The sequence below is a fragment of the Synchiropus splendidus genome, chromosome 3 (assembly GCF_027744825.2).
Source record: "Synchiropus splendidus isolate RoL2022-P1 chromosome 3, RoL_Sspl_1.0, whole genome shotgun sequence".
NCBI classification, from domain to species: Eukaryota; Metazoa; Chordata; class Actinopteri; order Syngnathiformes; family Callionymidae; genus Synchiropus; species Synchiropus splendidus.
This window is the reverse complement of record NC_071336.1, coordinates 11,216,253-11,243,293: the sequence shown is the minus strand read 5'-3', so window position 1 is coordinate 11,243,293 and position 27,041 is coordinate 11,216,253. Positions and strand designations below refer to the sequence as shown.

At 44.6% G+C, this 27,041-nt stretch overlaps 5 protein-coding genes across 8 annotated transcripts; 2 read left to right on the top strand and 3 right to left on the bottom strand.

Moving 5' to 3' along the window:
• The first annotated feature begins 111 nt into the window (after nucleotides 1-111).
• brms1 (BRMS1 transcriptional repressor and anoikis regulator) lies at nucleotides 112-3,281 on the top strand. Its single transcript, XM_053860677.1, has 10 exons — nucleotides 112-245; nucleotides 1,009-1,203; nucleotides 1,274-1,364; nucleotides 1,472-1,599; nucleotides 1,727-1,806; nucleotides 1,888-1,984; nucleotides 2,080-2,160; nucleotides 2,237-2,301; nucleotides 3,047-3,086; nucleotides 3,158-3,281. Exons 2-10 carry the CDS (start codon nucleotides 1,050-1,052, stop codon nucleotides 3,163-3,165), a joined length of 744 nt encoding a protein of 247 aa, XP_053716652.1. The 5' UTR covers nucleotides 112-245; nucleotides 1,009-1,049; the 3' UTR covers nucleotides 3,166-3,281.
• Nucleotides 3,282-3,676: 395 nt separating this feature from the next.
• Nucleotides 3,677-7,207, bottom strand: tmem179ba (transmembrane protein 179Ba). 2 transcript variants are annotated; one of them, XM_053861053.1, is made up of 6 exons: nucleotides 7,067-7,207; nucleotides 5,641-5,837; nucleotides 5,437-5,574; nucleotides 5,280-5,358; nucleotides 4,268-5,213; nucleotides 3,677-4,014 (listed from the first exon to the last, which is right to left on the bottom strand). In XM_053861053.1, the coding sequence occupies exons 1-5, from the start codon at nucleotides 7,160-7,162 to the stop codon at nucleotides 5,031-5,033; spliced, it is 693 nt and encodes a 230-aa protein (XP_053717028.1). In that variant the 5' UTR covers nucleotides 7,163-7,207; the 3' UTR covers nucleotides 3,677-4,014; nucleotides 4,268-5,030. The 2 variants fall into 2 exon arrangements, with proteins under 2 accessions (XP_053717028.1, XP_053717027.1); XM_053861052.1 differs by having other exon boundaries at nucleotides 4,268-5,358.
• A 901-nt stretch (nucleotides 7,208-8,108) lies between these two features.
• prox3 (prospero homeobox 3) lies at nucleotides 8,109-14,359 on the bottom strand. Its single transcript, XM_053861051.1, has 6 exons — nucleotides 14,146-14,359; nucleotides 10,344-11,902; nucleotides 10,046-10,153; nucleotides 9,173-9,285; nucleotides 8,927-9,032; nucleotides 8,109-8,849 (listed from the first exon to the last, which is right to left on the bottom strand). Coding segments are annotated over exons 1-6 (2,061 nt in total). The 5' UTR covers nucleotides 14,147-14,359; the 3' UTR covers nucleotides 8,109-8,675.
• A 4,177-nt stretch (nucleotides 14,360-18,536) lies between these two features.
• On the bottom strand, nucleotides 18,537-24,554 carry snx15 (sorting nexin 15). Of its 3 annotated transcripts, none has more exons than XM_053861194.1 (7): nucleotides 24,380-24,554; nucleotides 21,350-21,506; nucleotides 21,050-21,165; nucleotides 20,351-20,624; nucleotides 20,127-20,276; nucleotides 19,456-19,650; nucleotides 18,537-18,905 (listed from the first exon to the last, which is right to left on the bottom strand). In XM_053861194.1, the coding sequence occupies exons 1-7, from the start codon at nucleotides 24,476-24,478 to the stop codon at nucleotides 18,778-18,780; spliced, it is 1,119 nt and encodes a 372-aa protein (XP_053717169.1). In that variant the 5' UTR covers nucleotides 24,479-24,554; the 3' UTR covers nucleotides 18,537-18,777. The 3 variants fall into 3 exon arrangements, with proteins under 3 accessions (XP_053717169.1, XP_053717170.1, XP_053717168.1); XM_053861195.1 differs by lacking the exon at nucleotides 24,380-24,554 and adding an exon at nucleotides 22,081-24,342; XM_053861193.1 differs by lacking the exon at nucleotides 24,380-24,554 and adding an exon at nucleotides 22,086-24,342.
• LOC128756563 (adenylate kinase 8-like) lies at nucleotides 22,333-24,351 on the top strand. The gene has a single exon (XM_053861192.1). It carries the CDS (start codon nucleotides 22,430-22,432, stop codon nucleotides 23,984-23,986), a length of 1,557 nt encoding a protein of 518 aa, XP_053717167.1. The 5' UTR covers nucleotides 22,333-22,429; the 3' UTR covers nucleotides 23,987-24,351.
• Nucleotides 24,555-27,041: the final 2,487 nt, after the last annotated feature.

Sequence of the window (27,041 nt, the reverse complement as noted above, 5' to 3'; positions counted from 1 at the left end):
CTCAGAACATTGGTTGAGGCCGGGCGGCCTTGCTTTTGAAAGTCTGCTCACGGATTGGTCGAGCGAGTTCGGGCTGCCCCGGCTCCCAGACTCCTCCCAGCAGCAGGCAGTGCTTCGTACGGATTGGCTCCTCCGTCTTTCGCTACGGTCCCGTAAAGTGCAGCGAAGTCAAGAGGAAGTAGTTTTTAAAATGGAAATATAACCCGATTATTTTGACCATCTGTTAAGCTGTCTTACCTATTCAGGTGAGTGGTTTATATTTCTGACCGATGATCAACAGAAGTCCGATAGGGTGTTGTGTGTATCCTCGACTGTAAGCTAGCGCGGCACTTGACCAAACAGACGCCAGTTTGATTCAAAATCGCTCGGAAACAAATCCCAAATCGTCTTTATTTGACTACCGACTGTACATTTATGCACAGCGACTGGTATAAACTCTGATGTAAAGTCCTTACAACTGGTGAAGTACCTACATGATCATCCTTTCGTTCATGACATCATAGACGCTGCGGTTAAGCCGTCAACGGTGCTACACCGGGACATCCTGCAACAAAATAAAAGCTTTATCGTGTCGTTTTATTTTTCTAGAATGTTTACCCTTTATTTACTCGTTTCATGTCTGCAACCACGTGAACAACCAAGACTACTATCAGTAAATACGCCGAGAGTCGGTTTAAGCTCGTAATTTACTAATACAATTTTGCAAATAAACCTGGAATTACTCTTAATCCTGTTGTTGTTTGACTGACATTACTGTACAGCAGAGCAGTTGCAATATTGACGAAAAAAAGGAAGCAATACGTAGTTTCCCATACGGATTTTTTTTTAACCTGATCATCTTGAAAGCAGAAGTTGCAAGTTTAGCCAGTCGTCTTTAAATCTTTATAAATAGAGGTTATTTCCTCGTTCCTCTTTGGGTGCTGCACTACTTCCTAAATACAACTGCTAGACTTTTGCGGAAACAGCTGTGGCCTTATTTGTCTCTTTATATTGTTGTGTGTGTAACAGTCATGCCCACTTAGCCTCCTCTACGGGGGGAAGATGAGGAGATGGAGGCGGACAGACAGCAACTCAACCAGATAAACGGACGTTTGGAGGCAGTCAACAATGGAGAAGAGAACATGGAGGAGAGTGCTGAAGAGAGGGAGAGTGACTCTGAGGAGAGCGATGAGGAAGAGGAGGAAGAGGAAGAAGAGAGTTCAGGTAAATGTGGGATGGCAGTGCTGAGTTGTCGTACTCCTGAGAGCTGAACACTTTGTTGGCCTGTGTTCAGAGATGGACGATGAGGACTGTGAGAGGAGGAGAGGAGAGTGTCTGGACGAGATGGGGGATCTGGAGAAACAGTTTCAGGATCTGAAGGAGAAGTAAGAGCCAGGGTTGCACTTCTCAGTCATCTTTGCTCCTAGTCCTGCAATGTTTCGTGTCACACATTTGCCCCGCGAAAATGTGCCTTGCGATCGTGAAATTGCAGGTTGTTCAGGGAGCGATTGAATCAGGTGAAGGTGAAGCTGGATGAGGTTCTGACTGGCACCGCAGGAGAGTACAAAGAGCCGCTGGCGGCGCTGCAGAAAAGCATGCAAATCAGGACTCAAGTAGCAGGTGAGTAGCAATTACATGTATAATTCTTGCGCCTGTGTAGTCGTCAAAGAAGAACTGCGTGAGCTCGTTGTACAAATGGTGAGGGAGTGTGTACTTCTCCTTCAGTGGTTCAACCTTGTTTCTACAGGTGTGTATCGGGAGCTGTGTCTGCAGGTGATACAACACAAATACGACTGTGAGCTCCAGGGAGCTAAACAGCACCTTGAGGTAGTGCACCGGCGCACACAGGCGCCCCCTCTGGTATTAGATGGTCACGATTGTGAGGCGTTTGTTTTCCACGTATGACAGAGTGAGCGCTCCCTCCTGTCAGATGTCATGAGGTCAGAGCTCCTGGAGAAGATCAGAAGACTGGAGGAGGACAGACACAGTCTGGACATCACCTCAGGTACCCACTCAGTGTGAGGACAGCTGTTGTGTTGGACTCACTGAAGTGTCTTGACTTCATCCATGCATGTCTTTGTGTGTATCATCTGTGGTCAGAGTGGAGCGATGAGACAAGAGGCAAAAAGTTTCCAACACGAAATCCTTTTGGAAGAAAGAGAAAAGTGTCTCTGGTCTCAGGTGGGTGACGTCAGTTTCAGGCTTATGAGAGAAAGCGTTTGTTTTGACACGGCATGTTGTGATGTTGTTGCTGCAGGACCGTTTATTGTCTACATGCTGAGGGACATCGACATCTTGGAAGACTGGGCCGCCATCAAGAAGGTGAGCGCTTGGTCTTTCTCTATGGTATTTCCGAGTCACATAATCTGATCTGAAAGGATTTTCTTTCTATATGGTCTATCTGACTGCAATGGTTGAACCTAGTTTGCGAAATAGTTCCCCGCCAAGTAGATCCCACAAGGTGTGTTTGATTTTGTCATGAAGGATGGTGCGTTTCTATCACACTAGCTGTAACTAGGGCTGTGTACTGGCAGGCATCTTGATACGTATCCTGATACAGGAGTGGCGATACCGTACATTGTGGTGTACTGCAATACTGTAAGTGCAGCAATATATTGTAATAAGAACCTTCATTTTAAATGGGAAAATCAGATGTTGCATTACAATATCATGTGCATGAGAGCGAGTTTATTGCTGTGACGTCAGACCAGTTAGACTTTCAGTTAAAGTTCAGGGGACGCAGAGGAGTGAATCGCTCCCATAATCTGCAAAATAACTAATAAAAATGTACAAAAACAAAACATTATTAAACACATGTCACAAATGCAGCAGCGGATCCAAGTATCTATGAATTAAATATTGATCTAGCTGACTTAAAATATCAGGACAATATCACAGAATCTAGTATTGCAATATTTCAGCAAAAATATTGATATCGCACGGTGAAGTATTGCGATGTTCGATCTTATGGATATTTTCCTCCACCCCTAGTTGTAATTGCGATGAGCTCAGTACATTCATTAAACACGATTAATATGTTGGTAACGTATGTGTTGTTTTTTTGTAGGCCAAAGCAGCTTTGACACCACTAAAGAAGAAAGTTGACAGTAAGTTTGAGTACCTTTATTTTCCACCAACCTAAAGTTTTGTCTTCCTCATTTGCACTTTGATCTTTCAGAACGATGACAGAGGAGAGAGGAGAGAGGGCGCCACGTTCCCGACACACCCCCTGCTGCTTTCTATTTAAAACAATCTATTTATGAAATAATTCAAGCCCATAATTAAATTTTAATCTTTTATGACTCAAGGCTGTCTATTATTTCAGATAAGTTATTCACCGAAGTATGTACAATGCACTGCACTCGAGCGTATACTGATGCTGGGTGTTCTCTTATTAAAGTAAATTCTAAACTACTGTTAGTAACACATGTAGCAAAAGCAACAAGATTAAGATGTAATGCATCAGGAGTGAGAATGAGCGATAGAGACTGTGCCTGCAGATCCTTCAAATAATTGTATCTGGCTGACTACCAAGTTAGATTTGACTTGAAATGAGGTCATACCGTGAGCAACTTTATTTCCTTTGTTGCATGTCCTCCTGCTGCCAAATCAATGTGTCTCTGCTTGAACATTGACTTCCAAAGAAGAGACATATTAAGGAGTGTTGTTAGTAAGGAACGAAAAAAAAAGACAGATCCAATATTATTTATTTTTAATCGACTCGCAGTTTGTAAATGTACAGTTGAGGTGGGTCAACAGGCCTCAGAGCTGCTTGCTCAACTTGCGGGCCTGCCTCTCTCTGGCCTCGAAGGCTGCCTTTGTGTCCAGCAGCTCGTCCAGTTGCCGCCTCATGGTGGCCATGTTGAGCAGTGCCTCCTCGCTCTGCTCCCGCAGGGCGGACGACTCCACCCTCAGCTGGGTGGCAGCCAGAGCCAACTGCTCGCTGCGCTCACGACACTGCTGCTGCATCCGCTTGGCGTCGCAGAGGAGCGACTCCACGCTCACTGCCACCGAGTCAAACTGGTCCTCGGACATCTGCAGAGGTCAGGGGTCACACTGTCACTGACAAGTTACGTTGGGGCTCCTGGTTGAGGTTTCTTATTACCTCCTCTACAGAACCCATCTTCACAGTTTTTGATTCATTGCAATATTTTTACATTGCAGAAATCTTTCACACAATTATTCATAAAATCCTAGCATTAGCTCTTTGTCAAAATAATCTTAAATAAAACGTGTTGCCTCCCTCAGCTGTTTTCTCTTCTCACGAAGAAAGAGTGCAGGGTCTCACCGGAGTCTCCAGGGTCAAGTTAATCACCAGATTACTGGTTCTCTTGGGGTCAAGATCTTCCTGAGTCTCCTCCAGAGTGCTGCTCCCTCTCCCAAGAACACTCTTGTTCTCGCCCAAAAAGTTTGACGGACAGCGCTTGTGTCTTCGCTCCTGTTGTCCGTGATCCTATCACCCTGCCGGTCCACTCAGCTCGATAATCCGCAGAGATTAGCGATAGCAGGTCGCCAAGGCAACCATCAGATCAGCGCTGCTATTTTCACCTGCTGCTAATAACAGACTTGTGTTGAACCTCATCATCCAGCTGAGTCAGCATGAAGGCAGACAGAAGGCTTGACTTCCAGTTTTATTAGAGAAATTGTTGAATCAGTTCCATGGTCAGCTTTAACCCCGAACATGTCCCCAGGCACGTTCTTGACTCATGAATGTTGTAAGTCAGAAAGTAACCAGCAGGGGGAGCGCCACCTTAATGGAATTAACACGTCATTAGCAACCTTTTTCCTCAAGTCAGTCAAGCTCAGGTGTCAGTCAAACCTTCAGCAACAAGACATCACTGACTCAATAACCAAACTCAGTGGTTCCGCTTTTATCAGACAAACACTAATACAAAATACTTTGCGAGGTTTACACACTTCTGCAACTGAATAGATTGCGACGAAACTGCTGGGGCTGGTGAAGTCCAGCTGCCACAGAAGCCCCTCGAGAGCCCCAAAGAAACCGCAGCGCTAACAGCAAAAGCTCAGTAATGACTAATGCAGCTGACGCATCACTGCGTTCGGGCCGTGCGGTTAAAGAACGGTTCCGTCTCTGCTGCCGTCACCGCCGGGTCTCCAAACAGTCCTCCAGCTGGGCCCCCCGTCATCACTTTGGACCCCAATTTCTGCCGCCTTTGCAGGAAGACCAGGACACCGATGATGATCCAGAAGAAGAAGTTGACCCAGGCGGAGGTCTGTGAAAGGAGGTCAGTGTCAATACTACAATGAAACAGGAAGGGTCTCCAGCTACACATAATGACCTCAGCTTTGTGAAGACTGTCGAAGAACCTCTTCCCGTCCAGTGGACTCGCCCACGTGCTGCTCTGAGCATCCTCACACCTGCATTGTAACCGCTTCTGTTTATTGCAATGTTTTCTCCACAAATGGTGTGGATACTGTTATTGTTCATGGAGTCACCTGGTTATGTTGGGAACTCTGGCGAGCACAGAGTCACACAGGGAGTCCCGGCCAATCTTCAGCATGCAGCCGCTTATGAGGAGGAAGAAGAGGGCCACTCCGCAGACGCCCACCATCACGTTCATCCACACACGCTCTCTAAAGGTGACAGGATTCTCATCGGTGTGAGTGCGACCTTCACACTTGACCTTAGAGGTGGCTAACCTGGCGACCTCTCCATCGATGCAGATTTGATAGATCCAGTAGAGGGAGAGCGAGAAGCAAACCACGGCCACCAACACCGAGATGGACGACACAAAGTAGCACAGAGATGCGGCGCTGGAGGACTGGAGGGTGATGGAGGAGGACGACGAGTTGAAGCTCACCAGGCCATAGAGGATACACTGACCTCCGAAATGACCCTGAAACAAACACAAGGTGGAAGTATTTTACTGCTCCATTTTGTTATTCAGCTAATACAATGTATCAAACGGTTTCAAGTAAGTAACAGGTGTGTGCTCAGAAAGTAGATGCTAGAGTCAAAGGAGGAAGCAGGAGGAGAAAGAGTAGAGTGATACCATTGCTGGAGGAGCAATGGCAACAAGCCGTACTGCGATCACCATTAAATCCTTTTATACTTTTGTCCTCCTTCAACTTTGTCAGCGATCGTGACCAAGGACTCGGGACATAACACAACACGCAAGAGACAAGCATCCAAAACTCCATGGAGCAGTAAACAAACACATTAATACAGAACAAATATGGCCACTTTTAAACACCAACACACAATCAGGTGTGCACAAACAGGAAGTCATATTTACTCACCTATGCCGACACCTGAGCACATCATGTTTGAGCAAGGGATGCAAAGACAGGAAATCACAACATGTGAGAGCCACCAACTTCAGTTCACTTAAAACAACCGAGGCGTGTATCAGCCCTGATCATGGACACTGTTAACGACGTGACAAGAGGAGGGGAAACAGCTCGGCGGTCACGTGACCTTGGTTGTCCGGGAAAGTTCATAAACAGCGTATTTTCTTACTACGGCAAAAGCACACAAGCCAACAGAGCGTGAACCAGGTCAGGTCACACATCACTGTAGCAGAAGAAGTGGCGGGTCAACTCCAGGAGCAGAGGAGAGGAAGCGCTGCTCCGACTTCACACAAACAGCACCTGACTGCACGAGGAGCCACCGAGCACATGACCGGATATTTGGCTGCGCGTGCACGGATCATTGATTCGTGCACGCGCATTGGAAGTCCCAATCTTTTGACAAGTAACCTTAGTTAGAGTCAGGCTCTCCGCAGTTGACCATCAAGCGCAAACAGGGTCCAAATACTAGATCTTATAATTCACCCAAAACAAGTTTGGAAGTGAGGCTGAGCGAGGACAGGGAGGGAAGCGTGAAGAGGAGCGCTGACAGGAAGTGTAGAAGCGTGAGGTGCAGGTTAGAGCGAGGGTGACGCAGGGCAGTGATGGACAAGAGTGTGGGGCGCAGGGAACAAGAGCGGGGTGACTCGACACGCACCAGGTGGAGGAGCATGGAAGAGCGAGTGCGACGAAGAGGGAGATGGTGAGAGGAAAGTGGGTGAAAACTTTAGGAAGACAGGTGAAGAGAAGGCAGCAGGTGAGTAGTGACGATGGTCACCTGGACGATGGTGACGCTCGCGGCCGTCACTATCCCGCACACGAAGCAGGCGGCGTAGAGCGCGAGCTCTAGAGGCAGCAGTCTCGAGAGCGCCATCTTTTCCTGCCCGCAAGCCGCGTCCAGCTGTGTGAGTTGTAAACTACGTCCTCGGAGCCCCTTCGAAATAAAACACACTTTTGTTCTACTTCCTGTTTTTCTGCATTTCGTATAGTACGAAATACGTTTGCTCCTAAGTAGCCAAGCGCATTTTAAACGTCTTATTAATCACTCACTTGAGGGAGAAAATGTATGGAATCCTGAAGCGTTTTCCAGCCTGCAGCAATAATCCTGACAGCCGGCTGGAGAGTGAACAGCATCTGTGGGTTCTGCAAGAGGCCAGCTTGATGTCCACGACCGGTGAAGAAATGTATTTGTCACACTGTGACACTAAAACAGTTAGGCGCTTGTTGACATGCTGAAGAATTTGGTGCGGCTCAAATGACATCCACAAACAACTGTGGGAACCAAAGTCAAGAGAAATTACCATGAGAAGGCACAACTAGAAATAAATACACGGCGACATGCATTGAATACGCATTCTAGATGATTTTATATTAAAATACATTGCACTGCTGAGCCAAGTCATTGCTGGACGAAATCTGAGGATTTGTGTGTGTGTGTGTTTCCACATTCCTCTACGTCTCGTGACCGTCATGAGACCAAATTGTTCTTATATATTTAACACACTTGTATAACTGGGGTGATGAAGCATTTCAAGTCTACTCTGATCAGGTGCTCTCCTCGCATGGTATTACCATCAATAGAATCCACATGGTGACAGCATTCCTTAAAAAAAAAAAGTTGTTTGCAGATGTGACGCAATGTGTGTGCAAAGTGCTATTGCTTTTTGGGTATATTAAATGCATAAATGTGCATATAGTACTGGTCATTTGTTGACATTTAAATAGCATAGATGGACAAAATATGTGTGTCTGAGATGTAATCCATTTTGTCAGCAAGCCATGCGTCTACTGATTTTGTTGCCACCCAGTCAGTTTCCACTTTTATTCACTGATAAAACATCGAAGATCAAGTAAAACATTTTACAAATGCTTAAAATGGAACACACACGGATGCATGCTTGCACACAAACACACAGCAGCAGCAAATCTGCGAGCATGAAGCACTATATGCAATGACACTCACAGATTCACATATTTACAATAATAACGAAACATTCATCTTACTCCGTTTTTTGTAATATATTTTTCAATTTGTTGTATCATTTACAAAAATATCAAGAATTAACAGCAATGAAGTAAATACTGAGCTGCGATACACAACTGGAAAACAAAAGATTCAATTACAAATTAAAGGGAACAGTGTCAACAATTACATGTTAGAAAAAGTGAATAATAAAAAAAATGTAAAACATGAAATAATACGACATTTTAAGTAACACATCAATATGGTGGTCTGCATGGTTGCTATGGTAACCACAGCATCAAGCCCAGCCTGATTGATTGATAGTTTCTCATTTAAGCTCCCGAGTGTGTTACTCATGTTATTCTGAAGTGAACATGTGTTTTGACATGTAAATCTTCTTCTTTTTGGAATGACTATGACATTATCATCCCACCGGGCAGCCTGGCAACCTGAACGTGTCTGGTACTGGACTGTCCAGCTTGCAGATAATCTTATAGATCCCCTTCTTCCAGCAGGGGTCGCTGTCTCTTCCTGTCCAGATGGCTGAGTAGAACTCCCTTAGTGCTACTTCAGCCACTTCCATGAACCTGTCCGGAACCTACACACACACAAACAGACTTCCTTTTTTAGATGTATGTTTTTCACTACAGGTCAAAATGTCAGGGGCATTCTCACCTGATAGATGTTGCTCTTGTTATAGTGCATATTCAGGATACGGTAGAGCTCTGAATCTCTGTTGACACGCAACTGACTGTCCCTCGCCAGCCGGGGAGCTCCATCTCTGCGCACAAAATTTCAGAATGACACTGATCATGCGGAAAGAATGGGTGGATTGACTTTATCAAAGGCCTATGAGAGAGAGAGAAGTGTAATTATGGGAGGATTGCATCACAAACGTAGGTTTCGGTGTTGGGATGCTACCTGTTTAGGGCCTCCCGAACCGCCTGCCGAGCAAATCTCTCCATCTGGATGTAGAAGAATTCTCTGAAGTTGCTGAACCACTTGATCATCTGAGATGTGACGCAGCGATTAAACTGGAAGAAAGGATGTATTTTGGTTTTTCCTGGTCATGTATATCTGACTATCTAGCTGTGTAAAACAAGATCTTCCTGGACCCAATTCTGTGAGGAGAGTCCAGACACCGTGCAAGGAAACTTGTTTGTAAACTCAAAGGAAATGGAAACTTAAAGTATGAGCACAACAAGCTAACGCCGTTCTTTGAAAACAAGAAAACAATCGTGCCATGTTCATTTTGTTTCAGGGTTGGGATATTACCTTTAAAATCAACTGCCTTCAAAAAATGATCCCCATGATAATGATCCCTAAAAATGCATTTAGTGATCACTAAAAAGTGATCCAGTGATGTAGTGCTATCACCAAAAAACATTGAAGAAGGCATGGTATGTGCACATAAAAAAAGTCTTGATTCTGCTTTGCTCCAAATGGTAAACCTGTGTTTGTAATTGGCTAGTGTTTTTCTCAACCTTTATCAATGTCAGTTGCAGTGGTCGTTTGCTGCATATATTGAAATTTTGATTTTTCAACAAGCTCAAAAAGTAAACTGTCAACTACTGTTGCTGTAAAGTGACGGTGGTGAAGTGAGGCCCAACAATGGTCATCGTTTTGAAAACGCTTTGCACTTTGCACCACTACATGTTGGTTGTGCAGACAAAAACGCAAAAGTACTGTTTTAAAAATCTATCCATTCCGGGACCCAGCTTCAAGCAGTTGCACTTCTGGTGACTGACATTTTCAAATTCGTGTGGGTGGAAGGCCTGACGTGTTGAGACCCACCTTGACATCAGGGAAAAAAGTCTTGAGTGTGTTGGAGCTTGGGTATCGGGTGTAGAAGAACATGAGCTTGGCTTTCTTCAGGTGACAAGGGGACAGACCCTCGTGAATGTGACCAAGGAAACAGTTAAGAAAGATAGTGCACAAAAGATGACTATTTAGTTGTCTTCTGAACTGCCAGTTTGGGATCGCTTTCTTCTATATAGTGCACAAAAGATGACTATTTAGTTGCCTTCTGAACTGCCAGTTCGGGATCGCTTTCTTCTATACATTAACAGCTAGTTGCAGAAAAAAAGGATATTCCACCAGCCAGGTAAAGATCTCCATCTATACCTGCCCTCATCCCGCCGTCGCCTCTCATCCCCCTCTCCCTGTCTCTGCATGCCACTGTGGGGTCCAGGTGACCGAGCAGGGAGAGGGGTGCAAAGGAGGGATGAGATGAAAACTCCAAAAAGGTGTCAGAGCTACGCGTCGGTGGCAGGTGAGGGAGTGGCGGTGGATGGATGGAGCGGGAGAAAAGCTGCTGCATGGAGTAGTGGAGCAGAGGGAGGGGAAGTGGGGGAGGTGGAGGAGGAGGTGGTGGTGGAGGAGCCGGGAAAGAAGAGGAGGAAGTAGATGAGGATGAGGAAGGTTGAAAGGTTGAGGAGTCCTTTGGGTGAGGCGGAACAAGCACAGGGTGTGGCAGAGGAGGCGGTCCCAGGAATGGGTGGCACTTTCGTAAGTCAGGTGACTTCTGCATTGACTCATCGGATTTGTCTGTGCGATGACTAGGAGGCAAACCATCAGATGCTTTTTGTCTCTTCTCTCCTTCTGCTTCCTGTGTCTCCTCTCCTCCTTTGAGGAGCAGCCCCCTCCACACCTCCTGTTCCCTCCCTTCATCACCTCCAGTGGTTGGAGTTAGGAAGGAGATGGCAGCAGGTGGTGAGGATGGCTTCAGCTCGCTAGTTTCGGTGTACAAACGCAGCACCCGGTCAATGACTCTGGCCACAGCACCACCCAGCTCCTCCTTCAGGGCCTCAGCAAACTTCTGCCCTCCTTCATCCTCCCCTTCCTCCTCAACCAACCCATCCCATTCTCTCCTCACGAGGCCGCCACAGTCCAGCCACAACCCTTCTATCACACCCTCCACCTGCAGCTCTCCTCTTCCTCCCTCGCTGCCCTTCTCCTTCTGTTGTTGCTCTTCTTTTTGTCCTCCAAAGTTCTCAAAAGGAGACAACAGAGCAAATGCCTCCTTTTCAATCTCCTCGTCATCTTCATCATATGCCCTATCAGCACCATCCTCATCCTCTGGTATGCCAACATCCTTTTCTTCAGTCCTGCCTCTCTTCCTTCCCTCCTTTGCCATGTTCTTCTCTCCAAAAGCCCTCCAAACCTTCTCCTGCAGTGCTTGCAAACGTTCCCTTGCTTCTTCCAGCTGTTCTTTAAGCTCTTCCTTCTCTCTTCTCTTTCTCTGCCGCCCTCTCTCTCGATTCCTGCCTCCCTCCTCCAGCTCCCCATCTTTCTGTTGGAACTTCGTCCTCTTCACTCTCGCGATATCTGGCACCGGTGTGGCATCATGACATCGTTTTTCAGGCCTCAATATGCTCTCCTCTCCCTGCTTCTCTCCTCCCTCAGTGGCCTCCCCCGTTAGCCCATCTGGTGCTCCTCCATCCTCATCCAGGTATAGCTTATTGAGGTTTGTTTCGGAGACCTGTGCCCCGATCCTCCGGAGGGACCCTCCAGGCTGCACCAGGTGGTGGATGAGAGGGAAGCCAGTAGGTCTAAAGGTGGAAGGTGCAGGGCGTTGACCAGTGGGGCAGTGAGGAGGCGCAAACGTCTGAGTGGCCGAGCCATCGAATAGATTTGTGGAGGAATCCATCACTGCGAGCAGACAAGAGCATCATCGAGTCAATAAACTTAAGTCAACTCATGAATTAAATTACAACAAAATGTGCCTTTTTAGATAGTTACAATGCTGTCCAGTTATCAGTGGTGTGCTTGTATTTCCAGATTTTGGACTGGACAGGGGCTCCATCTGCCTCTGTTTGAGAAGGGATATGATCATCACCTACAGCCCGGTGGACTGTGAGGTCTCATATTATTCATTTAGTTCTATTCAAAATGTTTTGGAAGTAATGAACCCACATCAGTGTGCAAAAAGAGGCCCATGTGTTCTAGGCTGACAATGACAGCACCTGGTGCCATCTTCTGCTCCACTCAACAAACCTGCTCACCCAGATAACTGCCTCTAATTCTGCTTACCATATGTATACACGCATGCCCCCCCCCAGGAAGCACGGTGAGCCCCACATTTATGTAAGGTGCAACATAAATATGATGGTTACACCGCAGCAATGTCAATGTAGCGTTCATAAAACAGGAGTAAAACAGAAGCCTTGTTTAAAGACATTGGTGAAAACATGCTTTCAACAATTGGTCATTTGATGCCAATGCTTGTGTCATTCATTTATTGAATACAAAAGCTCCAAAAAATGCATCAAGGGAGGGAAAATTAGCAAAACACTGAGTCATGTGAGCAGGAAGTAACTAGAAAGGGTTCAGATCACCGATCAATATGAGAAGGAAGCTTCATGTTGGGATACATTTTTCTTCCACATCTGGTCACTGATCCCTGACCCACAAACTCCATATTAGATTTCCTTCTCTTCTAAAATATAGCGTATAGACTCATTATTTGAATAAAAAAAAATCTTTTGAGGAAGTCAAGTGAGGATTTCTGACTGGATTGAAAATCACCACACTTTCTCTGCCACCAGAGATCAAACAACCCTTTTCTGGACTGTGTGTAACCTGTTGGCCCCGGTGCTGGACCTCTTCCTTCCTCTGCATCACTCCCTCATCATCCCCTCATCCTCTCTCTGTTATCAGTTCAGACAGATTGTTAAGTTCTGTTTGATCAGAGTGTTTACTGACACACACACACAGGGCCACACTCACACATTCAGCAGTCCTTGTGGAGTGTGTGAACAGGTTCCACTCAGCTTTGTTAAAAACCCTTAATCCACTTCAGATGGACGAACACCCACAGGCAGATGAAGGGATGATAACTGGAAGAGTGTTGGTCGCACCATTTGTGTGTAGGTGTTCACACTTTCACACATATGTTTAGGAAAGCAACTGTGCATGAGTGGCTGGTTTGGGGTGTCACCGACTTGATGTCCAAATACATTTATCATGAAATGCTGGATACACAGGACGACTGATGGATGGATCTTTAAATGACGGATGAATACAGATGGTGGCAGACTAGATGAGATTATTTCAGATTAGCTGTTCGGAGCTTTAACTAAAGCGATTAATGAAGATTAGAGTTAAAGAGCTGTTGACACGCCCTCCTTATCCATCAGTCATTACACCAACTGACTGTTATGCACAGATCCTATCTCTTTTCACATAGATAAGCAAAAATTCTCTTCAAGGAGGAGAGCGTGTGCATGATGCACTTGAGTACTATTCACTCATATGACTTTTCTTGTCAAGCAAATATCAACGCATGAGTCCTAAAATATAGGGGTTTATAAGGCAAGGGTTTTGCTCATCAGTGAGGGGACAGGATGGTGAGGCATTGAGAGGACCAACTTCGGTCATAAATAGGTCAAAGACTGAAAGACTGGGGTCCTGAAAGAAGCTATAGTTTATTTTATACTAATTTGCTTCCAATAATGTATAGCAACAAAATACATATTTTAAAATTATTAAGCACACAAGCACAAAAACATAACATTGCTTATTATTTTCAATTTTCAAATAATTTGCAAAAACCTTTTACATCATTTTGATTGAAATGAATGAAATTCTTTCTGGCTTATATTAAATTATAACTCTCCCTTTCGTGCCTGCGCTCAAGCGAGCCCATTTAAAATCCCTCTGAAAAGCATCGAAAAAAAGCAATGAATTATTAATAACCGAGAGAACAACATCTGTCACGCAACATGAACCAGTTTTGGCCATTTTGACGCGCGTCAAACCGTGAGCGTGCGTGCGCGCGCTCCCGCCGTGCGTCCTAATTAGCCGCCTGAAGAGTGTCGCAACGAGAACGAAGGAACATTAATGAGTCTGAGGACTTGAGGAGAAGCGGCAAACTTTGAGAAGCATCAACTCACTCTGAGCCAGAGAAGCTCCAGCAGGACACCGACTCCCTCCGCAGCAGCTGGCCGCCTGTGCGCGCTCTTGCTCGGCTACTGATGACACCGGACACCGACGAGACACAACCAGCCTTTGTTCCGCAACGTCCGCTTCTGTGTGCGGAGAGAGACGAGGGGGGGGGGTCTGCTCTTCCTCAGCAGTCCATCATCATCATCATCATCATCAACATCATCGCCAACATCATCATCGTGAGCTGTTGGACTGACGCGCGGTGGGCGGGAGAGCTCGCGAGCTGTCCACTTGACGACCCTCCCAAGTTGGCATGACCCCCAGTTCAGACGGGCGCGCGCGCGCACACGGGCAGCCTTTCCAAACTGTTCAGCTGACCGATGCTCACTGTAAAGCAACCTTTCATCACCCCACTGTTTGAATACAATATCATTTGAATCACTTATATATTCAGCATTCATGTTAATCCAGCTGAGTGATCAGGCCACGGCCGTTGTTGGATGCCAGCAGAGCTGGTACAGTCCTGATAGAATAGGGGGAGTGTTGCATTGCAATCTGTCTTTCTTCCATTAGTCAGAGACAAAGGGTTTGGATTGCGTTTTTTAATCACAGACAACTTGTTGAACTCACTCAGTCATCAATTAATAATACAATCATATTTTAAAAAATGAATACTCCCACATACGCCGTCTCTCACTGACACGCAGGTGGCTGGATCCAAAGCTAGGGAACAGCCTCTATAAACAGCTATATGTGCATGGTGTCGATCAGAGGTGTCAACTGAAAATCAAGTCTAAATCGACCGATCAGATTGTTTATTCCCATTCTGATATGAAACTGGGAATTTCTCAGCTATAAGCTTCTCGCCCTGAGGTCGAATGTTCTAGTCGGAAAGTCAAGATGTCAGCCTCAATATACAGAAAAGGAAGCAAATGTCTTCTGTGCTGTTGAGTTTCCACTTTATCCTGCAGGTGTGCTCACTGCCAGAGGAGCGCATGTTAATTATCATGTGCAGCAAGCTGTATGGACACAGCTAACTACAATGCGCTGAACATTGCCAACTCTCACGCAATTGGCGAGAGTCTCACGCAAATGAAGCTAGTCACATGCCCTCATGCTACACTTCTTTGGCATTTCTTGCCATAATTTATAAGTTCATTCCAGCGGTCATCGAAACAGTGCAAGGTCCAATGGAATCCACAGGTAACAAGCGACTTTGTAATAGGATTGCACTTGAAGTGGGTTAAGGCTTATAGATGGATCGACTATCTAGTTTAGCAGGCCACACAAACAACTATAATGGGGCCGATTCTGTCCCAATGTTGCTTGTTCCCGACCCAGCGTGATGACCTTGACTGTTCTAATGTGATTATGTTTGAGCTCCAAACATAGCTCCAAACTAGCTAGTAACTAGTTACTTTGAAAGTAATGAGTAACTTGAAGTAACCAGGTTACTTTTGAATGAGGTAACTAGTAACTGTCACTAAGTTACTAACTTAAAGTAACTTGGGTAGCATACAGAGCAAACGTCCAAGGTAAATGGAACGCTCCATTAAACTTTCAACAGTTGCAGTGTATTATGGGTCTTGTATTTGTTTGATTTGATTTTCATCAATGGACTTTCTGTAAAGTATCGCTGACCCACATGAAAAACTGACGTCCCCAAAATAAAATCGGCTTCAAGAGGAAAATACTAATTCATTTGATCATGTTTGTTGTGTTGCAGGAGCAAGAACTTCTGGCATGTTTTACACACAGTGGTGTAATGGTGTCTGCAATACAGACAAGCTTGTGTTGCTAAAGAAATGAAAGTAACATTCCACTGCAGGTGCTATCTGTTATCTCGGTGCATAAATGCATCATATAAAGCTACTTTGCTGACACACACACAAACTCTTTGAAAACTGTCATCTTATCTGGATCCAGCCACATTGGTTAAAAAACAAACAGCGTGTTTGATATACAGCAAAAGTTTTTTCCCTATTTGTCACATTACTATGTTCCAGCACTTCCTCCTCTGGTGTCTCTCCAGCATCTCCCCAGTCCTGTAGTGATTCAGTGATTAGATGCAGGCAGAAAGGTCGCAGTTGTTATGGAAACAAGGCTGGAAACAAAAGCCCAGACACACGGGAGCAGGTGGAGGCAGCCCGGTGGATGGGAGTCAACGGTGCTTCATCTACAACAACATCTGACAGTGGTGTTATGGTTGCAAGTGTGTTGTGGGTCCTTAGAGAAATGACAGTTCAGGGTCTTTGCGGAACGCTCATTTGAACAAAGTGTGCTTTTTAGTGTCACGGCATGAGCCCACAGACACTCCACATGAAAGCGGTAGCAGTATAAATAGTACGGCGCCTGCATAAAGACATGAGAGGGGAGTGGAGAGACTGACAGAACTCATCAAGACAAAGTTGGAAACGTCATGTTAGAGTGCAAACTGTACTGTATGAGATCATGTCGATCTTGGTCCTGTGGGTTCCTCACAGAAGATGTGACAGACGTCGAGCTGCGTCACTGCAACAAAGGGTTAAAACGCATTCTGTGTTCTAGCCGGACAGACGAGAGTTCTGTTTTTATATGGGAGATGAAATACAATAGCTGAGGGCAAGGTGACAGTGTGTGTACATGTAGGTCATGCTAGTTTGTGTCTCATATCCATTAAACAGAAGCTCAATAAACACACAAGTGCAAAGTGGTCCTCTCCGTGTGTAGGTCAGAGGACGCACACACGCACCGATGCGCCGCCTGTCATACGTGCACATCTAACGCGACGTGTATGTTACTAAATTATGCACGCACACACATGTCTAACTCTCTTTTGATCTCCAAACACACACACAGCTATTACGCTCTCAGGCTGGAGTGTTTTGATGGTGTAATTGCAGTGACCATTGAGGAGGAAGAGAACGGAGGGAGAGAGCACAGATGAGTGCTGACACTCTCAGCATGCTAATGTTGTGATGCTTCCTGCCTCCATCCCTCCATCTCTTTGTCTCTATGATTCACAGGTGTAGCACTCCAGTGGACGGAAAAAAGAGAGAAGTGCTCTGCGTCATCCCTCCATCCTCTTCAAACTCGCCACAGAGGGAGGATGGATGGAAATAGAGGAAGTTGCTTCCACCCCTCTGACAATGGAGGGATGATCTCCCCATCCATCCTTTCTTCCTCTCCTCTGTTATCACTCGTTCCTCTTTTGTCTGCTCTCCAGCCATCCACTCGTCCCTCCACCACTCTCTTCTCTCCAGAGAGGATGCTGCAGTGTTGGGCTCCTCTCTTGGCTTGTGCTCACGCTCCTCTATTTTTCCACATAAATCCGGTTATGTTGCTGCATGTTTCATTGTCCAGCCCTTAATAAATGTTTCATTAAACCAAAATTAGCTTAATGTTTAAAGCGACATGACAATACTTTTCTAAAACACAGCAAAATGACTAATTGTAATATTCAGGGTCATGTCTCTGTCATTGCCATGGTGATTGAGTGTATCATGGAAGTGAAGTGCACAGTGATGTCGAGCCGTCCTTGTTTTAGACTCTTAACTAGATTAATACGATTAAATCAAAATATGAATAAAGCCAGGTATTAAAAGGATAAACTGCCAGGCCATTTTCAAGTTCATAAAATTATTGCTGTAGTATAATTTGTTTTCGACTTAGTTTAAAAAAAATATTCCTTTTCTTTTTAAAGCATACAACACACTGAGATCACTTTGTCCATCTCAACACTGAGAAATGTATTCATTTTTCCTCCTTGCCTAAAGATATCAACAGATAAAATCTACCAGGAGTTTTGTCAGCCATCTTGTCTGCCTGGGTATAGATTGCTTCCAAGCGCTGTTAAATTCCTATTTATCAAATAATTGACTTAAATTGCATACTCAGTTATTTCAATTTTATATCCTCACTGTATCTTTCAATGTCATTATTTAGGCCATGTCTTCTTTCAAATTCATTTTTAATATAGTGTGACAACTCAATATAACCCTCTGATATACGAGAATATCACTTTTGAACGTACAACATATGAATTATTTTGACATTGTTTTTGCAGATTGTTTTGTAATTAGATGAGTAGATGGCCCTTATCAGTCCCACAGATGTTAGAAGTCGTGTGGGGCCCAGTAACACCAGAACTAGTCGATGTTGCCCTGCACCAGTAGCCTTCATCTCCAACCCTCTCGCTCACATTCAAGCAGGTGGGCATGAGGACTGGACGGGTCATTGTTCACACTTGTGTTTCCAACATCTGAATTCTTTACTAGTGACATTCATGGTGAATTCCAAGACTGTAATGATGGCACCTTGAAGTAAATCTCCCTCTAGCTTCCCTTCTGCTTGCTTTCTCTCTAACATTCTTTGTGAGGTCTCTTCAATGAAAACGACACTCGCACGACATCCATTTAAATTAAGGCATTTATTACCAAAATCTGTGCAAATATGTACAAATTATCAAGACACCGTCAAGTAAAACATCCATCATTTCAAAAGGACAGTTGTAGATTATAAACACTACAAGATAATAAAGCATGAAAGGAGGGAGTGTTCACACAGTATGTGTTTCAGCTGTAGTAGGGAGAGCATGGCATCTAGTGCAGTCATACCAGTGCTTGTTTGTATAGTGAAACATAAGAGAGCATTTCAGGGTCCTAATCCTGTTTCGGAGTTTCCTGGGTGTGTGCAGGTGAGGCGTGCGCTTCCACCAACATCTCGGCGTGTTTCAGGTATTGAGCGGTTTTTCTCATCACAGACTCCTTGCGAAGCGGGTTTGGATCACCTGTACGGTCGTAGGGAGACAAATGGTGTGAGCAGCTTTGTGTTGGCAGTTATCGATGGTTGTATACTGGAAAACATTGTGTTGCAGGTACAGAAGTCTTCACAACATCATTGCGCATTTGAGAAAGAAGGTAACACTTCTAACTCATTTAGTTATTTGAAACAGGCAAACAGCAAAGTGTCCAATCAGGAATGCAACAAAAGGTAGTGAGAGCTTCAACTGTTCCAATGCATTACGGGCCTTGTAGTCGGAGTGTTTTACTAGTGGGCCATGAATATTGAAAAATTGGCACCCACACACTTAAAATTCTGGACGTAAAGGTTTGTTTCCTAATTTTATCATGCGCAAAAAGCCTTTTTTTATATCACCCCTCAAGAATCAAAGCTAAGTATTCATAGAATGCAATATAAAACAAGTTCCCTGCAACGGGCCATTGTTTCTATTTCATTTGCATTCAGCTGTGTCTCAGCTGAAATCTGCCTCCTGCACTGACTAAACTCATCACTTATTTACTCAATAGAATAGAATGTTAACAACACTCTGTTCTCACCCTGGACTCCTGTGATGAGGAGGTCTACAGCCACCCTGTAGCCTCGGATGGCAGCAGTGAACTCTCCGTCCTTCTCTCTCTCCATGGCAACTGTCAGCTCGTTTGCAGCCTGGATCAAATATCCCGCATCTGTCTCTGGACTGGATGAAGCCAAAGAGAAGAGCTCAGAGTGGTCGCCACAGGTCGTCGTTTTTCCTGGAACACAGTGGGAGACCATCTATCATGTTGAAAGATTGCAGTGGGATTCAAGCCAACACGAAAGACACTTAGAAAAGAGAATTAGATCTATAGATCAGATCTAGTCCTGTGTACAGTAAATGTAGTATTTACACCGAGTCTTGTCCATGAATTGTTTCCGTATTTGCATTCATCCATGAATGGCCAAAAATTTGAAGAAAAAAATGTCTATGATCGGTCACAAAGAAGATCTTGCGACATCAACAGGAAGTCAGAACTACCTTGTCATTCAGCTCTACATCACAAAATAAATAAGTAAAAATAAAACAAGCTGCATTTACATATTCCTTCCAGTAGGTGGGAGCACAGTCACGTGCAAAATGTTTTACTTCAAATTGTTTTGCTTGGGCTTTGTGTAGGTTTGAATCTCACCACTGCCACGTCATGAACATTCTTAAAGCATGTGTTGATTTAAGTGACCTGTTATGTCTCACCAGGTTCAAAGCAGGGGTCAAACGCTGCCAGGTCAACGTCACTGAGCGGAGGAGCAGCTGTGTCTTGCTCTTCCGGAGAATCAAACAACGAGTCAAACTCGTCTTGAGACTCTACTGATCTCAGGTTTCTGACTGGGCTGGAGGAAGGAGCTGAAACAATATCAGAGGAGTAGCTATCAGAACAGAATCAACAGAGGGAGTCATTCTCACCCCCAGGGAGGTACCTGGCTCCTCCAACTCAAGGTCACCGATCTCATCTCCTCCTCCTGGGGAAACTGCCGTCTCATTAACAGCCTCCACTGCCACTTCCAGTTCCCCAATCTCCAGCGTGAGGTTGGTGCCTAGGTCCTGAGGTAACGGGGGCGCCTCCCTACCCTCCTCCTCTTCTGCAGGCTCACAGTCTGAGGCCCTCCGCTTAGGGAGCGGAATCAGTGGAGGTGGGAGAGGATCAGAAGTGGAATCTAGGGATGGATCTAGAGGCCGAGTCATCTCACCACCCTGGAGCAAAGATGAAACAATGGTGGATGAAGTAGATGCATGGGGGAGCGTCCTAGTAGTCCACTGTGCGTGTGTGTGAATGTGTATGAAATAATGTATTTGAACATTGAGGCATGTTTCATACTGTCAGTAATATTGAGTATATGGCAATGTATCTTTTTTTTTTTTTACATAAAAGCAAGTTCCTAAATCAACAATTATAGATTTCAATAAGAATCCAAATGACTGTGATTGTTATTATTTATTATGACATTATTGCTCATGATAATCGCACAGCACTTCAGGGTATGTTTGTTTTCATGTCGTGTAGTGTGAGAAAGTCTTTATGCGAGTTGATGCATGAGTGCTTGCACATGACCAATGGTGGGCGACGCGCATATTTGTGTCTGTATATGAGCTAATGCAGGTTTGCTAATGCATGTTACCATGAAGAAGTCCTTGAGTTGAGGACTGTTGTAGAGCGCAGGGATGTTGGTGGTGAACCGCAACATGGCTTCTGCTGCTTTCCTCCTCTCTTCAATCACACCTTCATCAAACCTGCCTAAACACACACACAGACAGTGCTGTTCTATGCACAACCATATTCAAACTGTGCATCTGTATTTAAAATAGATGTTAATCCGTGTTAACTGTGCTTTAGTACCGTGAGCCATCAGGTTGGCATTGGATGGTACATAATAAAGACTGGCTTTTCAGCTGAAGATTAAAAATATCACCCTTCATACCAAAGACTTGAGAGCGGGGAAAAGGAGGGAACTCCTCCTGTCGTCTGAAGAGGTTCCTGTGAGTGAAAGCCAACTCTCCATGCAGTTTCTTGAGCTCAGAGAACCTCTTCCATACCATCACCTCTTTCACATCCTCAGGCTGACGCTTGGACACAAACTGAAATCAAAACAACATCCATCAATCTCATGCTTCAAACAAACACAAGAAGCCATGTGAGATTCTGTAGCCGTGGTGTGAGACCAAGGCATTAGTTGCGGTGCATGAGCAAGTTAGTGTTTGAATGACCACATGGCTTTTCAGGAGTCACAAGATCAAGTCAGTGAACAAAAGATGCATTATAGAAGGCTCAGCAAGTCACTGACTGAGCCTTTGAACATATGAAATATTGATGAAAACAAGAATTACAATATGGAAAACGTATGTATTTATGTAAATATTTATCATTTTTTAGTTATTTCAGGAACGTCACTGTCTGCTATCCAGTTGTTTGTTAAAAAGGAATCAATACATTGGTAAATACCTACTACTGATTGCTTCATACAAAAACACCAACAGAATTCATTTGAATTTATCTTTATAGAGCTACAGTAAGCACACAGTGATACCATAATGACATCTATCATCAGCATCCAGGTATTGACTGCTAAACTTGCACACATTTAAAATCAACAGATGGCAAACTAAACCAACAAAAAACATAATAAACCAAAGTGGTCTAGTTTCGGCTCACAGGACCGTTCCAAATGAAGAACAAGGACAGCCTCTATTTCTGTCACTACGTTTGCTGCTCACGAGTGGATGGGTAGCATATTGTACTGTCACTGTTCTTTGTTGACAAGCCGCACTAAGATCAGTCAGAGATCGTCTTAAAAACATGTTTTTAAATGATAAAAGATTTAGCTGTCCTTGGTGACATCATCATGCCAGGCCTAAAAGAATGTATTTAGGTGACATCAGGAGACAGTAAAGGCAAAGACTAGACATGTACAGTCGGGCAACTGTACACTAGATGGCACCATGCATGTAAAATGCTGTGTGCTGACAAATGTTAACATCATCGACTGGAAAGCAGCAACCATATGGAAGAGACCGTCCGTCAAATTTCAGCTTATGCTGACAAACATAACATCCGTGGAGTGGTCCAGGACATGGTGACCAGCCTGCTAGTGGTACAGCCAGACGATCCCATCTCCTTTCTGGTGTCTCATCTAAAGAAGAAGCGTGTGAATGCCGCCAGGGTGATGCTACTGGGTCCTCCTGCGGTAGGGAAATACACCGTGGCCCGGAAGCTGAGTGTCGAGTTAGGCGCAGTCCATGTGACACCAGAAAGCTTGCTTGACGACCTGCGAGAGCCAAGCCATGGGCTACGGAACCTCACACTGATGGAACAGGTAGGAATCATCCAACACAGGCTGAATCAGGAAGACTGCATCAGCAAGGGGTGGATATTAGCCGGAATCCCTCAGACATATCTGCAGGCTCGAAACCTTCAGCAAGCTGGTGTCCTGCCTGACCATGTCATTATGCTGGACGCTCCCAACGACGTGTTGCTGGAAAGAAGCCGAGGAAGGCTGATAGATCGACTCACGGGGGAGGTCTACCACCAGACTTTCGTGCACCCACCAGATGACACAGTGGCTCAGCGCCTGGAGAGAATGCCACACTCATCAGAGACGCAGCTTTTGTCTGAGATCCAGTGTTTCCGTTGTGAAATCACTGGTCTCAGTGCTGCTTTCCAGCACGCCCTGAGGGCGATCAACGCCGACCAGCCACCACTGGATGTGTACCAGCAAGTACTTGCCTTTGTTCAAACTCATAGATGCTACAGAACTCCGCGAATTCTCTTGTTGGGTCCACCTGGGGCAGGAAAAAGTCACCAAGCCCAAATGTTGGCAGAAAAGTACAAGATGGTGGATGTAAGCTCAGGTCGGATGTTAAGGTTAGTGGCTACCGGCGCTACACATTTTGCCCTGGATATAAGACCACACGTGGAGCAAGGGCGGCCAGTTCCAGACGAACTTGTTCTTCAGGTGATAAATGAACGTCTGAACCAACCAGACTGCAGCTCCAGAGGGTGGGTCCTGCACGGTTTTCCAAGAGACACAGAACAGCTGACCATGCTGCAGAGCACTCAGCACAGACCAAACCTGGTCTTCTTCTTGGATCTCATGGATGAAGTCTGCCTGGAGAGGACAAGTCTTAAACTTACAGACCCAGTGACTGGAGAGAGGATTCACTTCGGTACCACGGCAACACCGACACCACCAGCCTCTACTCCTGCAACTGAGACATTACGCACCCCTACCACGCTCCTTTTTGTCACACCCACTGACTCCACACCAAGCGACAGCACTATCAACATTACACCTGCGCCAGAATCAACCACTCCAAACACAGAATTTCTTCTGACCCCACCTGGGCAACTGCCAACATCTTCTACTTCAATGTCTCAACCCCAAATCAACCTCGAGATCAAACCCCAGGAACACACTCGTGTTATCAGAGAGTTATTGAGTATGTACAGGACACACAGCGCCGCACTTCAGTCCGCATTCCCAGATGCCATCCACATTGATGCAGATCAGGATCCTCGATTTGTGTTTGAGGCACTGGAATGTCGAATGACAAGTAACTGACTGAAGTTGGTCAGACCCAATGACTTTTCTTATCTATCACTTTTTTGGAAAATAAAATAAAAAAATACTTGAAGTAAACCTATGATGTTCTCATTATATAGAGAAATGATGGGATCAATATCAACGATATGAGACATCTATTTGGATATGTTTCATTTTTTTAAAAGAATAACTAATACGGATTAACAATCGAATTACTGATATTGACAGAGGAAATTTGAAATACAGTTTGATAGGTAATCAAATGTATGCATCTCTAGTTGTTAGGTTAACGAGCAGGCAAACGTTGTTGTGACACATTTGTCGACACGACGCCGACAAAAGCTACCAATTCGTATTGCAAAGTATAACAGTACAACAGTATAATAATGATTAACAGGCAACAGTACCAACCCGGCCAGTGACTCTATACTCGGTGTGGCCCTTCTCATGCGTTCGTGTCTCGGTGACGGAGAAAAAGCGGTAGTATTCTTCCTTGACTCTCCGGGACATTTTCGAGACCAGTCAGCTGGGAAATGAAAGGCTTCTGTTTTGATTCGAGCTGCACTCGGCGACTTCCTGGATGACACGCAAGCGTGCGTCATGACGCAATCGCCGCTACGCACCATGTGGACGATGTTTTTACTAAAAAAAGCACGCGTGCCGCATTCTGAAGATGAGCTTTAAAGATAGTTTACTGTAGTCGATTAAGAGTGTTATAGTTGTTTGGACAAAGATCGTCTGACACCAAAAGTATCGTGAGGTGATAAGGACGACTTACGAACAACTATTGGTGGCAGCTGAAATCAATCATTGCAATAGCATTTGTCATCGATTTAGTTGTCAGTTTAGTGCTAAGTGACTCGGTTGCATTGGCGTTGTCCATCCACTTGGTCAGCACAATGAAGCAGTGTTGACACGTTCTGTCTGCATAAGTGCGATAACAAAGGCTGGACTGAGCATAGATCAGGGGTCATCACTGTGGCAGCCTCTGGTGGGATACGCCAGAGATTTACTAACGTGACTGTTAGTCACTTGGTGCTTGATGTCGTGACGAGCCCAAAGTTTGTTTCCTTCCCAATCAGGATCAAATAAAATCAAATAAAAGACAAGACTTAAGCTTGAAAACAGCGACCAAAAACTGGTGGCAGCATAGTTGTTACGCATCACCTTCATATTATCTTTTTTATTGACATTATTGGTTGAATATCACGAAACCAAAGGCTTCATTTCTAAGTATTACTCAACTGGATTTGTTAATTTCACTAGTTCTCCATTTAAAGTACATTCAGATTAAATGTGACAGTATCGTTCAAACTTTTTGATTTTGTATTATTGTCAAATATAATGTCATCAAACATTTAATGTTTTCCGAATTCCAGCAAAGGCCTTTGTTTGACCGATTTAGAACCAGAAGGGGGCGCTAAAGCACAGCCCACCATTAAAAGGAATGACAGCGTTGCTTGTGCTTAGCAGTGTTATGCATGTTATTCCTGAAGCTGAGCAACTAGAAGGAGACAGAGCAAGATAGTGTGGAAGAACAAGTTACACTGTGTCTACCAAAGCTGCTGGGAGTGTTCTGACCCCACACGGAAGTGTCAATGTCGACCAAAGAGTTAAAATTCCCCTCACACAGATCCAAAGACAAAGCAAGAAGGCTCATCGGGGGGTGTGATTGTAGTTGCTCCCCCACCAACCAGCTTCTATTCAATGTTCCGTGAGAAAAGGAAGACCTCCTTGATGTAACATGTACTGTCGCAAGACGAGGAAACAAGTTTGACTCATTGAACAGAAGTGCTGCATCTGACCTTTTTATTTCAACTTTGACTAGTTTAAATACACACACCTACACAAAGCGCACGTGGGATGTACCGCCAACACGAAGCCAAACCTGTGTCAGTGCTGTTGGTTGATGTGTGTACAGCAGCTTATGTACCTCACATGCATCTGAGGTGTGTGAGTCTCTTTCTAGATCCGTGTCTTAGAATTCTAGGTTTCTGAAATAGCCTGGACTATTTCTTAGAAACTCTCTTCAACTCTGGTTTCACTTAGAAGGCAGTTACAAAATGTTCAGCTCGGCTCAAATAAACATGTTGACTTATCTTTGCAGCCCAGCCTTCCTTCATGCCCTGCTATGTCCGACCTCCCCCCTTTTCCCTGTTTCAGCTGGCTCCTCCTCCTCCATATGTCTCCTCAGGGTTTCTCCATGTTTGTGCTCTTGCTCTTCTACTTGACAAACAACAATCCCGCGCGTCAGTCACTTGCCAGATAAGTCATGGAAAATACAGTTGAACTACATGTTCAAAATACCGTAAGAAGTACACACATATAATAGCTTTAACAACATATAAAAAATAATGAGGAACATTCATTTGAGGGAAGTTACTAGAGGTGGTACAAACAATAACAACAATCATGTGGTACCAGAAGGTGATGTAAATGTAATCATGACATAATTTCAACATTGTCCTGTGAAACAATGAGCAGGCAATGCATTTAGATGATTCAATAAGGATGTATTTTGTGGTGCCATCACTTCTCAGTGATTAGATCGGTCAAGAGAAACGGAGACGGTGATCAATCAGGCCGTTAATCCATCTGATTCACTCAAGTCTGAGGAAACGGCTTCACTCATAATGACATTATTCAAATGTCCAACCTCTATTTCAAGACAGAAACAGCAATGTCCTCACTATCCTGCGTTGGATTCCTCCCTAAAGTATTCAAAACGTAATTTGTCATTTCACTTGTCTAATTCACTCACCAAACAAACGTGTCCTCTTTGTAAAATTCACTCAAGCAATGAAATTGAAACTGACCATATTGTTATTATTCTTATTCTAGAATGGGATCATGCATCATTACAAACACGCAAGAAATATGGACAAGTTTAGGCACAATTTTAATAATTACAATATTTCTATTTACTCAAATTGATGGATGAAGTCTACACTGTACAAGACAAGTTGGTAACAGTATTTTAATCAGGTTAAATTAGCAATAATGACCGAAACAACTCATCTAAATGACAAAAACATTGCATTCCCACAAAATAAGTGGCTCATTTAACTTAAAC

Bases quoted from the DNA above. Each gene is read 5' to 3' on its own strand.
- snx15 (XM_053861193.1), bottom strand. From the start codon at position 22,226: ATGTTTTTAAGACGATCTCTGACTGATCTTAGTGCGGCTTGTCAACAA. The intron at 20,625-21,049 runs GTAACATGCATT...TCTTTGCTCCAG, and splicing joins AACTCAAGGACTTCTTCATG to GGTGGTGAGATGACTCGGCC. The intron at 20,277-20,350 runs GTACCTCCCTGG...ATATTGTTTCAG, and splicing joins CCTTGAGTTGGAGGAGCCAG to CTCCTTCCTCCAGCCCAGTC.
- LOC128756563 (XM_053861192.1), top strand. From the start codon at position 22,430: ATGGAAGAGACCGTCCGTCAAATTTCAGCTTATGCTGACAAACATAAC.
- tmem179ba (XM_053861052.1), bottom strand. From the start codon at position 7,162: ATGGCGCTCTCGAGACTGCTGCCTCTAGAGCTCGCGCTCTACGCCGCC. The intron at 5,838-7,066 runs GTGACCATCGTC...TGTTTGTTTCAG, and splicing joins CGAGCGTCACCATCGTCCAG to GGTCATTTCGGAGGTCAGTG. The intron at 5,575-5,640 runs GTTAGCCACCTC...TGTCACCTTTAG, and splicing joins ATCGATGGAGAGGTCGCCAG to AGAGCGTGTGTGGATGAACG.
- brms1 (XM_053860677.1), top strand. From the start codon at position 1,050: ATGGAGGCGGACAGACAGCAACTCAACCAGATAAACGGACGTTTGGAG. The intron at 1,985-2,079 runs GTACCCACTCAG...ATCTGTGGTCAG, and splicing joins CAGTCTGGACATCACCTCAG to AGTGGAGCGATGAGACAAGA. The intron at 2,161-2,236 runs GTGGGTGACGTC...TTGTTGCTGCAG, and splicing joins AAAAGTGTCTCTGGTCTCAG to GACCGTTTATTGTCTACATG.
- prox3 (XM_053861051.1), bottom strand. The intron at 10,154-10,343 runs ATATCCTTTTTT...TTCCTTGGTCAC, and splicing joins ATCTTTACCTGGCTGGTGGA to ATTCACGAGGGTCTGTCCCC. The intron at 9,033-9,172 runs GTAGCATCCCAA...TTTTGTGCGCAG, and splicing joins GTTCGGGAGGCCCTAAACAG to AGATGGAGCTCCCCGGCTGG.